Source organism: Brachyistius frenatus, unplaced genomic scaffold, assembly GCF_029030835.1.
Source record: "Brachyistius frenatus isolate BFR_SWC_R1_liver_20210118 unplaced genomic scaffold, ASM2903083v1 Contig_483, whole genome shotgun sequence".
Taxonomy (NCBI): domain Eukaryota; kingdom Metazoa; phylum Chordata; class Actinopteri; family Embiotocidae; genus Brachyistius; species Brachyistius frenatus.
The window spans coordinates 12,365-28,403 of NW_027211082.1; the positions used below are offsets into that span (position 1 = coordinate 12,365).

The 16,039-nt window shown below is 45.6% G+C and overlaps 1 protein-coding gene across 1 annotated transcript in view; it reads right to left on the reverse strand.

Annotated features, from left to right (window-relative positions):
* Positions 1-7,074: 7,074 nt before the first annotated feature.
* LOC138614336 (staphylococcal nuclease domain-containing protein 1-like) overlaps positions 7,075-16,039 on the reverse strand; it is a 59,218-nt gene continuing 50,253 nt past the window's right edge. Inside the window, exons 7-8 of the mRNA XM_069687707.1 lie at positions 9,055-9,099; positions 7,075-7,730 (exon numbers count right to left, since the gene is read on the reverse strand). Coding sequence (XP_069543808.1) covers positions 7,665-7,730; positions 9,055-9,099 — 111 coding nt within the window. The 3' untranslated portion in view covers positions 7,075-7,664. The remainder of the gene's footprint in view (positions 7,731-9,054; positions 9,100-16,039) is intronic.

Below are 16,039 nucleotides of genomic sequence, written 5' to 3' on the forward strand. Positions count from 1 at the left end.
CAACTGGGAAAGAGATCATCAACCTCAAGGGGTTTTGTTTCGAACAATACTAAGCCTCAAGTTCCACTTTCCATTCTTAAAAGTTCAGTGGGCAAGACATGGGAGGATCTATTGGTAGAAATGGAATGTAACAATCATAGTTGTGTTTTCACTAGTGAGTAATCACCTTAAACAAAGAAGATCTACGTAGGGAGCAGGTCCTGGACCAAGGGAACCTGCCAAGTACAGTAGCCCAGAAGGTGCCAACCAAACACGGGTGCTTTTCATGAGTTTCACGGCCACCGGCGTGTGTGGGAGAGGAGGGCGAGGGGTGTTCAGTTGGCAGCAATCTGCAACCTCAACATTAGATGCCACTAAATTCTACGTACCGCTCCTTTCACGGGTGATTATTAGTCCAACCAGCAGAATTATTGTTACTGCTTGGGTCCTTTGAGAGCTTCCTCAAAACAGCAGAGCCTTTTTTTTTTTTTTTTTTTTTTAGACTGAATTGTCTCTCTAGTTTCATCAAACGCGCCCACATCAACACCCACACCAATGCGGCCCCTTGAAGTTGTTTTGACATTGTGCTGTTGTTGGTCTGTGCACGGCCTTTAGTGGTGAAGGGCATCCAGAGGGGTCAGCTTCCTGACTGACTACATGAGTTCAAATGCCAGCGTCCTGCTGTGCAGCCGTGATCTGAACCTTCTCTTTGTTAGTCAGTAAAAGGCAGAGGCTGGTTCGAATGATTTGCATTGTGCTAGAGAACTCTAGGTACAGACCCGATTCTCTGCTCTGTACTTGTGATCACATTTGAATATAATGCAAGAAAAGCAAGCCTCAGATAGCTCAACCTCTTTAATTAAATTAGACAAATCCCCATTTCTGTGTCCACTAACAAGAACTTCATCACTATCTGGGACCTACAATGGAACGGACCCGCGGTTGTAATAGGAGCTTACAGAAAGAAAAAAAAATACTCTGGGGTGGTGAAATGTTAAGAAGCAGGATTATGCTGAAAACTGAAAAGGAATTACATGTAAATCTATATATTCTGGACAATGTCTACCTAATTAAACTTGAATTCTGGCCCTCTTGGGTGTCTTCGACGAAGCGGTAATTCTTCAAGTAATTTGTTATTGTACAGTATTTTTAGGGATTATTTTATGGCTTAACCTGCTTCTACACTCCCTCCTTTGTGTATTCAAAACAGTAAATTCATTTCATTATAGAATAATGAGCAAGTACAGTTGAGTTGCCCGCAAGAAAAAGGTGTCATATTAATAAATCCACTTCTGAGCAGCAGTTAAGACTACTGTGAGTGTGAATTCATTTAAATATGATGAATGATAAGGCTTAAGACAAGCTGTAGAGCTCTGTGGCCAAAAGTGCATACTGCCCCGGTGGGAACATTAATAGTGGACTGATCCCAGAGGCTAAGTCCAATACCTGGTAGTTTATTAACAATACGGGCGTGAGGATGTTCAAATATAATGGCTTAGATAGAAAAGGTCACCGACGGTTCGCCGGAATAATACTGATGAGATTGAGAAGGCAAACCTCTTGTGAGCATTACGGATTTGAATCCCATAGATGCACTTTATTTAAGACAGTATAATTAAAATATTGAATTGATTACGATAAGCATCCACCATTAAAGTATTACGAAATTGAATTTGTACTTTCAGGAAAATAGTTGTTCCTAATTGATATGCAAATGTGTGCAACAAAATGCTGCAATACAATTTATAACAAACGACCAAAATATATAAACTTGTCAGTTTAAGTCCCAAGAAAGTTTGCTTCAAAGGTTAGCTCAGTCGATTAAAGCAGCAAAATGTCGCCAGAATTTAAACATTTAAAAAAAAGAAACCATTCCGTCGCCGAAGCCTTATTGCACAGTTGGACTCTGCGATTATTCGCTGCCGGAAGACTAATTTTAAATCAAACGGCGATTTACAGTAAAGGTGTTGCACCGTTCACTCGGGTAGGAGGAGACAACACAAGAAAAAGGAAACGAGAGGCACTTGAAGGCAGCTCGGTGCATCCTGAACCGCCCGTAACACACGAGGGAAGTCGTTTGAATCTACACCGATTCTTGGTGCGACATCGTTACCTGTGGTGTAATATGAGGATATGCAGAGCAAGTCTAATGCTCTTGAAATCGCTCCGGGATGAAGCGACTGGTACCCCCTATGAAATATTTTTCAAGTTAGATTTCATCCCTGATGGTGGTAAGGTTATGTCGATTAAAAAAAAAACAACAACATCGTGGTCTTGGTGCATCAGATTAACATGGCGTTGGTGCCGAGTTTGATCTCGTTTCATAGCCCATTAACACTTTGCCTGATTTGTTCAAGATTATTTTTTTTATTTCATTTAATTGGATGAAGTCACGTGAAATTCTCAATAAATACTGAATCATTGCTTTTCCACAGTGAAAAGATTTGTAATACCGTTTACGGTAAAATAGAAGTTAAATGAATAATTCACCGTGTATTTTAAACCACATCAGACGCCAAATTCCAAACACTCAAACTAATGGAAGCAATGAGGTTGCGCCAAAAACAAGATTTTTTTTGACTGAATTTCACAAAGCTTACACCGAAGGTCAGTTATGAAACCACTCCTTTTATAAAACTAACCCTTGACTGAAATACACAGATGAACTGGAGTGGATAAAACAGCAATTTTGAATCGTGTTACCCAAAGTATTTTTTTTTTCTGATGTATAAATGGTATCTTATTATTCCATCAACAGTTTTAAACTGTACAGTAAAAGGCCAAAATTCGGAGTCATTTTACAACACCATCTTCAAAGTTTTCTATGTGGTTGTCACTGATACCGTTAAAAGCCAAATGCAGGTTTGTGCCTGACGTGTTTCAAATCAGATTTATGCCACATATCAAACCACGTGTGATAAATAATCAGCTAAATGTTGTTTTAACTTGTGGTATGGTGTCCGTTTTGAAACTCGATTTGAGTTGAACATTTATCTTACCTATTTGATACAAATTTTGCATTTAGTTTCAGTATTTGGAAATTGACAATTTTTTTGTTTGTTCTTTGGCTTCACTGTTTCAGCACATTCAACTTGAAATAGCATTATGATGGCTACCGCATTAAATTGCCAAGTCGCAGCTTCGATATAACTTCTTAACAAAAAGTGCCCAGATTTCAACGGTTCTGAAGAAATTGGACACTTGACGACTGAACATTTCTTGGCTGGGTGCGTGTCGGGGTTGATGGAGAATAGCCTTTTGGATCGATTTGCAGTTATGGGAAATGAAAAGGTGACCATGCAAGCGAAAGCAAAAATCTGTCGGGAGAGATATCAAGCGTAATGGGTTTGCCAAACTCCCCAGTTGGGTACATTTAAAAAAAAAAAAAAGGCAGGCGCACGAAGGAAAAACAAGAAAATATCAAGCCTCCTCGTCGATCGAGGGTCACGGATGACCTGGAAACGATTTGAATGGTGGAGAAAATCCCCTTCGTTGGAAAACGGCATCAGAGGCCCTTGAGGTACTTCAGAAAATCGACAGCAGTGAAGCAATGTGGAGCGAGGTGTTTTGAGTGGCGCTGTGCGTTATACCTTCCCCCTGCTTCGTGCGCGCGCAACTGGAACAGTTTATATTATACCATAGAAAATCAGAAGTCAGTTTTTTCATCATCATTTTTTTTTTGATTGACCACATTAATACTCGCAAATACGAATGTTGCTTTTTGAATGCCCCTGCATGAAACAAACTAATTAACACTTCTTTTGCCTCCTAATAACTGCAATATCCCCTTTGGCAATGTGCGTAGCGCCGTGTGATGTGTTACAAAGTGTGTCATTCATAACTGCCAGATAGACAGGAGAAGAAGCTCTTACAGCCGTTCCTTAAAATTACAAATACATTTAAATCCAGGAAGAGCTGTCTGAATGTGTTCTGGCCAGTGTGACGGCAGCTGCTATCCCGCAGGAGATTCAAGCAGGTAAATTCTGGATGCAAACTTGGACCACGGGAGGAAAGAGGGCAGGATGGGAACGGGTGTTACTGAGAGATAAGAAAAGACCGGGGGAGCAATGCAATATTTTTTTTGGGGGAGGGAAGGGGAGGCATAAAATTAAGTGGCATGAACAATAAATCGACAATTCAGAAGAGCCTGTCGACACAATAAACGGAATCAAATCGACTTTGTCCGCTGAATCCTCATATTTTCATTCCAGATCTCAGCTCGTTAAAATAAGAGTTAATCAAATATCTCAAAGGAAACCCAACATTTAAAAGATAAATCCATCATAAAGTATTTTTATATGTTTAGTATCTCGTGTAAAAAAAAAAAAAAAAATACAATCAATCACAAAAACAAACATTTGTAAAGGCAGGGATGTTCAGGAGAATAGTAAACGACAGTTTAACAATACTGGTCTCTGCGGCCGGTGGTGCGTTCACTGGTGACGCTACACAGAAACTGTACACATAAAAGCTATGTCAAAAAAAAAAAATCCATCTTACTTTATGGTTACATCAATACTCAAATGTGTTGAAAAGCATTTCCTTCCTTTCTTTCTTGTCAGGTGTGTGAATTATTAAGATTAATTTTCTCCTCAGAGCCCCCAGAGGGGAAACGTGTCTCGCGTTTTGTTCACATCAAATCACCGATTTCTTTTTTTTTTGTTGTCTTCCCGGCAGTCCTGTATCTGCATCGGTAACACACACGGAGAGATCACAGAAAAATGCTATTTGCCTGATTGGGAAAAAAAAAAGAAGAAAAAAGACCTCTGTGATGGCTGCTTTTCTCTTACAAATCCCTTCAGAACAAGGCAACGTTTCACGGTTTAATTGTTGTTGACACAGTTTTGATTCGGCTGCCTCGGATCCCGCGGAAGACACCGAATCATCGACATTCCTTAAGCAAAACAATTTGCTGACAACGGTTCTCTGTAATCTGGCTGTTAACGTCCGCTGGGCGCAGTTTCAACTGCGACAGCTTCGCAAACAGACAGGAGACGATGTCGGAAGGCTTAACTCCCCGACTCGAGCAGACGACCGCTTTTGGTATCGTCCGTGATCGCTTCCTCTTCTTCTTAAGTAAGGCCCGGTAGCCGTCTCATTAGTTCAGAAAGAAAAAGCAACGAGACAAATAGGGAGAGAGAGTGTGTGTAAAAGACGATGAATAGTTTGTGACAAAAAAAAAAGATGGCGAAAGGACGTGGATCTAGGAGACAGAGTCGTCTCAAGTCGACCGACGGGACAGACGGGGTTCTTAATTGCCGTTAGAGCACATTTCTCATCCGAACTTCTGGTAATTGGACGTGAACACCGGTGATAAATTGCTCGGGCCGTCTTTGATTTGGTGGCTCCTGAAGGCTGCGGAGCACCTTGGAATTAAGATTGGCAACCAGAAGAGAGGGCTGCTGGGATTTTTTTTTTTTTTTTTTTTTTTACCTGACTAACTTTAAGTTCCACTCATGTATTCTGAATAATTTAATGACACTTGCTTCTGCTAACACCTTATTGTGACCTGTATGACACACACACACAATACACAGTTCACACATTTCTGCTTTTGGTTCTTACAGGATTTGCAGTCAAATCGTACCGTTTGACATCTATCGGGCACAAAGCTTTTTTCATAAAAATGTCACGTTAATAGTATGCAACCCCGTATGTGGCAAAATGTAATAGTTTGTCAAAATCTCTTCCCGGTATAGTATGTCATAAAAACGTCAGTAATATCACACCCTGTCCGGAATAAGTTTTCACCATGGGACAAGTGCAGCTGAAAGGGTTTATTTTAAGAACTACTTTTATGTTTTTGTTTCGTTATCGGTGTAGTCGTACTTCACACACCGAGTTGTTACTCAAATGACTTAAATTGATGGCTCTATGTTGCCGTTGGAAAACAACCATACATGCAAATGAGGAGTTTGCCTTGTTAATGTTACCAATGGAATCGGTCTCTTTTCAATACCGACGTAATCAGTGTAAATATGTTTTCATAATCAGTTCTGTTTCATTCCATTGTGGCAGTACAACTAATATTGGCATTTTTTTTTTTCCCTGCAAAACTATTAACCTAAAAGTAAATTATGTTGTCCATAATGTGGATGACTAACTTTGTGCACGTCGTCCATGCATAAGGCCAAAAATACGATGTCAGTTCTGTGTCATAAAAGTGTGACATAAAAGAATAAACGACAAAACACTCCCCCACAAAAACATCTGCAAATGTCACTATCACACAGATATACATTGAAGACAAAAATAAAAATTTGTCTTCTTCTAAACTGTATTAGAATAATAAATTAACAAAAATTCAGGGGCAACAAAAAGCCGAGCTTTTAGCGAAAGACATTTGTCAGAATATTGTGTTTTACAGGTAACAAAACCTTTCATGTGGATAAGGAGTGCTCTTCTAATTCAGTACGAATCTTTTATTAAAACCGAGCATCCAAACTTAAAATTCTGGGTATAAAAATCACTCTCGGTCCAATCGACAACTATCAAATTCGAGGAAAATGTTCAACGTGTACCAATTTTGTATGAAAAAAAAAAAGAAAGAAAACAAAGTACTTTCAGTTTGCTTTATTTTTATTCAGCAGATTTTTAATAGAATGCAAAGGGTCCATCACGTGGAAACAAATTCAAACACGGTATCTGCTGTGGTGTACAGGGACAGAAAGAGAAAAGACTGCCGGAGACATGATCATTACCATTATTAGAATGTAAACTTTACAGGAGACATGATAAAATGCCACGCGAAGGCATCCATATTTTACTGGTCATAAAAGTGTGACGCGGAGAATAAACGACAAAACACTCCCCCACAAAAACATCTGCAAATGTCACCATCACACAGATATACATTGAAGACAAAAAATAAAAATCATCCTGTTTTTGTTTTTGTTTTTTTTTTGTCTGTGGCTCCACCTACAGCACTTTTCTTTTTTTTTCTTTTTTTTTCTAGAATAATGCAATTTACACCTTTCAACATATCCTCACATTTACAAGAAACTCATAAGGGAAGCATTTGTTTGCAAAAAAAAAAAAAAAATCAAAAATTGAGGGTTCTCCCCTCCCCACCCCCCTCCCCCCCCCACACCACCCAAAAAAAAAAAAGACATCCAGTGCTTTCCGTTAAAGAGAAAAGCAGGGATTGGGCTAGAGTAGAGTTATCAAGAGACCAAAGAACATGACTGGCTGAAACACGTACGTTAAGTATCGTCAATTAATACCATTCACACGGGACGTCCCGAGAAGGTGACGTCGCTAATAACACATATTGGCAATAGTGCAGGCTGCTTGAGCTGGCAGTGGCCGATTAGGAAAGGAGAGGATGAATAGAAATTCTTAATATTTATTATTTCAGCATGCTCTATTTGGAGCTACGGGAGGGAGGGGAGGAGGGGGGGGGGAGGGAGGGAGGGCGGGGTAGTGAGAGAGAGAGAAAAGGTACAAGCGGAATAAAAAGCCAGAGCGGAAGGGATGAAATGTCAAATTAAAAGGTAGAGTGAGAGTCAATGCTTGTCGTTTAGTTTCATCTTCTGTCCAAATGCATCACTCGCCGTCCACGTTGGTCTTTGGAATGGTGTTTTTATCGGGATGGTCGGTTTCGTTGTTGTCGCTTTTCTTTCTTTCTTTCTTTCTTTCTTTTAAAAAAAAAACAACCAAAAAAAAAAAAACAACCAAAACATCCTTTAACGGCGGTAACCAAACTCATCGGCGTCGTCGGCACGGAAGTCTCCGTAGCGCCAAATGTTGAGCTGATGGGGAGACAAGAGAAGAGAAGAGACGAGACGAGACGAGACGGGACGGGGTTTTTAAACGGTCCGGGATGAAACAAAAAAAATAACTGCAGAATGTGGTCACGGTTTTTTTTCTTGTTTTTTTTTCTCCTTGTTTCTCTGAATGGGACTTAAATAACCTCTCTAGCACACGTTACATGTTAAATGGTGGAGGGGGGGAGGGAGAGGGGGATGGAGTGTGGGGGGGGGGGGCACAATGACATGTTAAGAGAGAGCGAGATCACTGCTTTCGCAGCCCAGCGGCAAGGCGCCTGCATCATCATCATCATCATCATCATCATCATCATCATCATCATCATCGCCGTCGCCATTTAATGGGACTGTTTGTGCTCGCCCGTCCGGGAGGCCCACGGTGCCTTCAAGTACCGCCCACTCGGTTACTTAAGAAGAAATCAGGACGTGGCCTCCGCCAGACGGACGAAGCCGAGGAACTCGCTCTGTCAGACGTTTATTACTGCGCTATTATTTTCTTCGATAATGTCTTGCAGATCAAGGCGGGCCATATGCTATGTTTTAAAAAAAAAAAAAATTAATTGTTGAAATATCCAATAAAAAAAGACCATAACCGTCACGGTCTGTTCTTCGGTACGTCCTGAACTCTTTGTCGTGCCTGCGGCTGTTAAAGATGCAAGTCTCACACGTACGGTTGTATTTTGTATTAAAAAAATAAAAAAAATAAAAAAAATCCATTTAATTTAAAAAAAAAATAATAATAATAATAATAATTTCTGTGGCGCGGAGGAAAGAAGCCTGGATCAGGATTTCGGCGACGCAAATTCAGGTTTCCCTCGGGCCGGCCCGCCGCGTCGCCGAGCTCAAATGAAGCCATTTTCGGCGGGCTGTCGTGTCGAAGCCTTCGTGACCGGACTTCATCGTTAACGTGATATTCAGGTTTTTTTTGGGGGGGGGGGGATCCCCCACTGCACGCTCCCCCCCCCCCCTTTTCACAGTACGGACCTGCACCGACTGCGGGCAGCGATCCGTGCGGGACGACGGTGACTGCCAACGTAACGTGTGACATCTTGAGAACGGAGAAAAGCGGCAAAAGACAAGTGACGCTTTCTCTCTAATAGCCGATCAGGAAGAAGAAAAAAAAAGTAATTAAGTGTTGTAATGGATTCTTGTTTTGGCGCCGTTGCATTTCTCGCGGAGATGCAGTCGAACCAGAGTTATTGTGAGGAGGAGGAGGAGGAGGAGGAGGAGGAGGAGGAGGAGGAGGCAACAGACATACTGAGAAGAAGGCAAGACGATAAGACGGTGAAGCCAGAGTGAAGCGACTTACCCTGGCGCTCTTGGCGGACTCTTGACTGTTCAGGTACTCCGTCACCTGGGGCAGAAAAAGACACGAGTCATCAGCGCGTCGCGTCACCGCGTGGGAGTTTAAAAGATCGCGGCGAATCGGCGCCTCCTCTCGGCACCCCCCCCCCCCTCATCCCCCCCGGAGACGTTTCTTTTACACCCGCTTGCGTGCAAATTTCTCATTTCTTCGGCACAAAGTTCCCTTTTTTTTTTTTTTTTTGGAGTCGGGTTTGAACGGGACGGCGGCGGGACGGAGGAACGTCAGTCAGGGAAAGTCGAGCCTTTCCCGGAAAAGACTCGACTCGTTCTTCCCGGCGTCCGACATCGTTCGCCGGCAAAAGGGGGAAAAAAAAAAGAAGATTTTTTTTAAATTTTTTTGCCTATTATAAACCAGAACTGAGCGCGGGAGTTGAAATTCTAATTCAAGCTGTGCTTCCCCCATAAAAAGGTGACACGCTCTTCACCAATATGAAACATAAACACCCCCCCAATCCCCCCCCCCCCACCAGTCATAATCACCGGCATCACCCGCGGTGTGCAAACGTTAAATCGTCTCTCTCGTTCAATATAAAAAAAAGCTGCTGTTCGTCGAGCTCCGGACGTCCACTCAGGAACGGGCGCGCGGGGGGTTGGGGGGGGGGGCAACGTGCGGCGTCGAGCATATTGACTGCTTCTGCTGGAACAGCCATTTAGCTTCATTGAATGAACCCAGCGATGAGTCATAGGGCGGAGGGGGGGGGGGGAAGTTGGGGGGGGGTGGATGGCGGGGGGGGGGGGCAGAGGAAGACACGGAGCGACAGACGGCGTTAGTGGATGTGTGGACCTCGGGGAAAAATAAGGAAACGGTGAAGAAGAGTCGCTGTGCTCGTGTAATAGACTCAATGGTGCACCACGTTTCGTAGATGATCACAGCAGCAGATGAGCTTGGCTTTCACACACACGCACGAAAAATATTCCATTTGCACTTTCTTTTTTTTTCTCTCCAAACTCTGTAGAACTGAGAGTCGACATCCGAACGCAAAGTATCCCGTGAAAGATTCGGGAATTCAAGAGCGCTACGGCACAATACGCACGGATGACACGCTGCCGTGTTGAAATGATCCCGGTGAGCCTCTTTGTACTCCGGTCGGGAGGGTGCCGTTCCCGGCTCGCCCTCGTCTCTCGCTGTCCTCTTCACTTCGGCTCAGCGAACGCGACGGCCCAATCGCGGCGCAGCTGAACGCCGACGACGACGACCGACTTTGGGTGATTTTTTTTTTTTTAAAAGCTCCACGCGTCCCGTCCCGGGTCCTTCTTTCCCCGGCTCCTCTATTGGCTCCGGTAGGGAAACATAATGGCTCATTTGCGACACTAAACGGGAGCAAAAAAAACCTCATCTGGAGGGGGAAAGGAACGTCTCGGGGGGGGGGGGGGACAAGTGTGCCGTCAAAAAAAGAGGCGGGCGAAGGCAAAGGTCGGGTGGTGGCGGAGATGCTGCGGGGTTGTCCAAAAAAATATGTTAAAAAAAAATAAAAAAAAAAATAAGGAAGAAACTGAAAAAGACAATAAGCTTCGGAAGGAGGCCGTGAGACGGAGCCGAGTGACGGTGATGGGCAAGAAAATAAAATGGAGCGTTTGCGGGGGGCTTTGGGTGGCAGAAGGCAGCGGGGTGACGGTGAGCTCGTCTGGACGACCCGACGGAGCTCCCATATGCCAGACAGATGCCATTACGGTGAGCAGTGACCACGGCCGCCGGCAGCAAAGCAGGAGGCTGTTCAGCTGAGGAGGCTGCTGCCGCGCCTGCGTGTGTGTGTGTGTGTGTGTGTGTGTGTGTGTGTGTGTGTGTGTGTGTGTGTGTGTGTGTGCGCGTGCCTTTACAACTAAACAATCACCAGAAACTTTAACCGATACCAAAAGTCAATTTATTTCGATATAATTTCACGTCGACCTTTGATCCGACGCCGGAAAGACGCGGCGCGCGTTTCACCGCGTGCAGGTGACTTCCTGACGGGAGACTCGGTGTGAGTGCGATGCTTTCTGTAAGATGGACGACAGGTGGTGCGGGTCTGGTGGCTTGGCACCGGTCGCTGTGTCTGAGTGGCTGTGAATTTATGAGCCTGAGAGAGAGAGAGAGAGAGAGAGACACAGAAAGAGAGGGACGAGAGAGAGAGAGAGAGAGAGAGAGAGAGAGAGAGAGAGAGAGAGAGAGGCGGTGCTTTTCCCCGGCGCTGGCCGGCCCGCCGGGCCCAGGTGGTGTTCCGTAAGCGGGGTGTGAAAGTGATGGATCCAGAGCGAGAGCCTCCACGGCCCTTTTCTTGACAGGTTGTGCGCGTCTGGTGCGTAGGTGAAGCTGCCTCTTATTTTTGTTTTTATTTATTTATTTAATTTTATTTTTTCGCCGCACGTGAAGAAGTGAAAGCGGATTATGGACGTGGCCGCGCGTGAAGAGAAAGTGACGAATCAAAAGCTTCGGCGCCGGGTACGCTCTTCGCCATCATCGCCGCCGAACATGAGGTGTCGGGGGGGGGGGGGGGGGGGGGGGGGGGGGGTAAATTCGATCATTTACGTGGATGTAAAACTTAAAAGAAAAGCCCGCGGACGTTAAGTTTACGCAAAAGGATTTTATCTGAATTAAAAGAAATGCGTGAAGATTCTTTTTGGTTTTACTTGCTTAGACTCTTTTTTTTTGTTTTACTTTCTACCGCCTCGAGCATTTCCTGAGCGCCCGGCAGCGTCTTGCGGTGGTGCAAGAAGCCTTTCGTCTGTGAAGCTGCAGGAATTGCCGCGCCCTTTTTTTTGCGAGACATCAATTTTGCATCCGCGTGAATAAAGTCGGTTTAAACAACCTCCTCTTTTGTAAAAACAAAAACAACAACAACAACAACAAAAAACGGGTCCATTTCTCCCGAAAACAACGAACGCAACGAAAAACGATGAGCCTCGCGTGCACATCGTGTGTGCGAGCGTCATTGGCCCCCGCCCCCACACCACCCCCACCACCACCACCACCACCACCTCGCACATAAAACTAATGCATCATACCACACGACTCCAATATCCATTTTCTCTCCCCAGCAAGGTCACGCAACTCAAAAAATGTTAGTGTGTGTGTGTGTGTGTGTGTGTGTGTGTGTGTGTGTGTGTGTGTGTGTGTGTGTGTGTGTGTGTACATCTGTAGAAGATGGTATGGCGTTTGTGAAGTGGCGCGTGTCGGCCAGGACGTGTCGACGGGGCCCTCGGAGCGGTGGCGGCGGGGGGGCGAGCGTGCTCGGATCGCCAAGTATGTGGGCGGTCAATAACGGGGGGAGCAGGAAATGTCCATTACAAAGCCCCATCTCAAACTTGTAAATTAGGTATTGAGCCATTGGTGGGGAGCGGTCACGCTGCCGCACATCCGCGGAGCTCGGTGGGGGGGGGGGGTGTTTATTGTGCGGCCTGTGTTTCTTTTTTTTCTTTTTTTTTTGGGCGATGAGGAGGGAGGCTCCTGATGGGCTGCGACAGGCGGGTGTCGGAAAGCGAGGGCAGCGGGCCGAAAACCTGTCAATCGGTGGTCCGGGCGAGGCTGGAAGCCATTTACAGACGACACGGTGAAGAACTTTCAGGGTCGGGGCGGAGGCGATGGAAACCCGATCCGCCGTAACGGGATCCGCAGGGAGCCCCACCGACTCCCCTCCCGACGCGCAGACTTCCGAACGAGCGTTTTTTGTTGTTGTTGTTGTTGTTGTTGTTCGGGTTTAAAAACGGATCCTTTCTCGTTTTAGTTACAATTTAGCGTTTCGTCTTCTGGTGTTGTGTCCGTGTGGTTGTTTTTTTTTCCGCCCCCTTCCCCGCCCTACATTTAAAACACACACGAGGGACACCCGTGTGTCCTCTGCGCTTGGGGACGAGCCCGTAAGCGACAGCGGCAGCGCTACGCGAAAGCCTTTGTTTGCCCGCCGGGCCTCATTTTGTTCCAGTGAACTGAACTGCGCTGCCGCGAGGCCTTTCGTCGGTGTCCAAACCGAATGGCTTCACAGTACGGGAGCGGAGGACCGCGTCGCACCAGCTCCCTCGCCCAAACAGTGCAATTGTGCTTTGACAAATGGAGCAGGCCATCCCTGGAGTCGCCATCTTGTGTGTGTGTGTGTGCGTGTCTCCCTCCTGACTTGTATGGATTACCCAACATCCACCCGGAGCTCCATCTTCATCTAAAGTTTCAAACCCCAGAAACACAATTAATCTGTAATGCAACCGCCGCGCTGTTAAATACGCCCGCGGCGATAACGGCGAGCTTTAAGAAAACTACACTACCCATGAGGCAGTGTGTGTAAAAAGAGGTATACGTTTAAAAAAACAACAACAACAAAAAAAACAACAACAACAACAACAACCTTCGCATCTCCGGTGAGCCAGAAGGCAGTTTACTCTTCCGGCCCCTCAAAGCTTTTCACAAGTCTAAACGCTCGTACGTGAAAAGCGACGAACACGGCGATAACAGAAGATAAAAGAAAGGAAAAAAAAAAAAAAGAAAAAAAGAAAAAGTACAACTATATTTCCCAGGGGGCTCCTGGGTAATTAAAGATTCCAGCTCTCATCTGCAGCTTTCAGTCTGAGAAAGCCACCGCACAGCTGTTTTCCCCACAGTCTGCCTTCTGCTGACACGCGCACACACACACACACACACACACACACACACACACACACACACACACACACACACACACACACACACACACACACACACACACACACAGCACTAACATTTTAATAAAGATCTCAGGCATGTATTCCTAATCATTAGTTTAAGGTGTGTGCGACTACTACAGCTACATCTTTATCCTCACCGCAGGGAACGTATCGGAGACCAGGCCTAGGTCGATACCGCAGGCTCGGCTGTTTTGGGGGGGGGGGGGGGGTTGATAATAATTGCACCGGCAAAGGAGTGACGGACACTTCCGTGTTTGTAATGGACTCGTAATTAGCGAGCCGGAGGTTATCAGCTCGTAACGCCGACGAACTTCGGGGGTGTGTGTGTGTGTGTGTGTGTGTGTGTGTGTGTGTGTGTGTGTGACACCCGTCACTTCAAACGATGAGAGAGGCGTCGCCACGGACGCCGCCGCGCGGGATCACGGGGCAGCATTTTAAATCGCAGCTCGTGACGAGGCCACCTCCGGGTCTGATCTGAGCACCTTCCTCTCCACTTTTAATCCCCGGGGATTATTGCTCATCGTGATGTGGCACCGAAAGACAAATGTGCAAATTAGCACGCGCCACATCCAAACCAGCCCCCCCCCGCTGCTGTCTGGGTGACGTGTTTGAGCTCAGTTTGGACACAAATACTGAAAAGTTTAAAAAAAAACAAAAAAAGAACAGAGGGAGAAGAAGGTCTGGGAAAAAAAAAAGTCACAGTGACAAGTAGAGCAAAAAATGAGGCAGCGATGAGACGGAGAAACTAAGAGAAATTAAAAATTCAGGACTAAGTAAACAAGAAAGAAGCGATGAAGAGGAGAGCACTGGAGAGATGAGAGGTCACGGGAGGTGGAGAACCAAAAAAAAAAAAAAAAAAAACGAAGTGCTGTTGAAATGAGGATGGAAAAAAAAAAAATGGAGGAAATTAAGAGTGTGGACAATGAGTGCAGAAAGACATTAAGAGGAATGAAGGAGGAGAAAGAAAGTGTGCTAGCGAGTGTTTCCGTGCCAGATTGGCAAGTTGCCGTCCTAGGAGCGGGTAGTCGACGGTGCCAGGACAATTTAAGGACGGCTTAGTATATCTGCGGCGCCCGAGGTGGAAAACGCATGAAGTCAGTGTGAGAGAGTCTCAGGTCAGCGCGAGAGAGAGAGAGAGAGAGAGAGAGAGAGAGGAACTTTAAAAAAACAAACAACAAAAAACATACTGTTTGTACACAGAGAATAATCCAACAGGGAATTTGTCAAGCATCCGTGTCTTTTTGTTTACCAAAATAAAGTTGAACCGTTTATAACGGGCATGATAATTGTTGAAATTACAAAGCACTCTGCAAAACAAAAATAAATCGACGCGCACCCTCTTCACGCGTTTGCGGGATTTTTATAGCAAAGCGAAGAGTCAGCGATTTTCTTTACCTACTCCAGAACAGCAGTTGCCAACAGGGGGGGGGGGTGTAATCAGACCAAATGACACGGTCGACGCGGCTCTAAATCCGGCTGCCGAGGGCAGCCATTACCGAGCCGCCACTTTGCACGGCAGCCAGTTTGTTCCCGACAACCTACGGAGCGCGGCGGCCCCGCGCCTCGGGGACCGACGCCATAAAAAAAAAAAAAAACACCGCGCCCCTACGTGATCACGCGGTTGTTGTTTTTTTTTTTGTTACAGGTTGATCTCTTACGCAAACAAAAAACAACAAAAAAAAAGGTTCTCACGAGTAATGCGCGCAAATAGTTCCAAATACGCATGGGTGCTCCGATTCAGGCGCGGGCGTCGGCCTGGGTCGGGCCGTTTCCATACTGTAGGACAAAAATGCAGGTTTACAGTCTAATCCCGTGTTTTATCGCCCGAGCACGCCTCCGGGTCACTCTGTCACGCTCCCTTCGCTGAGAACCTTACGGCAATCAATAATTTGCCACAGTGTTTTCCACCCGCTTCGTCCGTTTCCTGCCTTCCCGTCGTTTATCCCACTTCCCTCAGATCGGACCGGCAGCTGGCGTACGGTCGTCTTATCACCTCCACATCCACAATGTTTATCCTTCCCGGTGACCACGCAGTGGAAACAACGGCTGTCCATATGGCGTGCGTAGCGAGCGTATACAAAAGTAGGACTTAAAGCGGAAAGGCACTTAACAAAAAAACAACAACAAAAAAAGAAGAAATAAAACCTTAAATGTATGAATACCCCCCCCCCCCTGCCTTCGCTCTCTTTGGACAATGCCACCCTCAAAGACTGGTGTTAACCTTCAGAGCACTTATGACCGACTATTAATGGTTGCTGAAGTGCCAGTGAACATTACAGCCCATCTGTTACGTAATGCTTTAG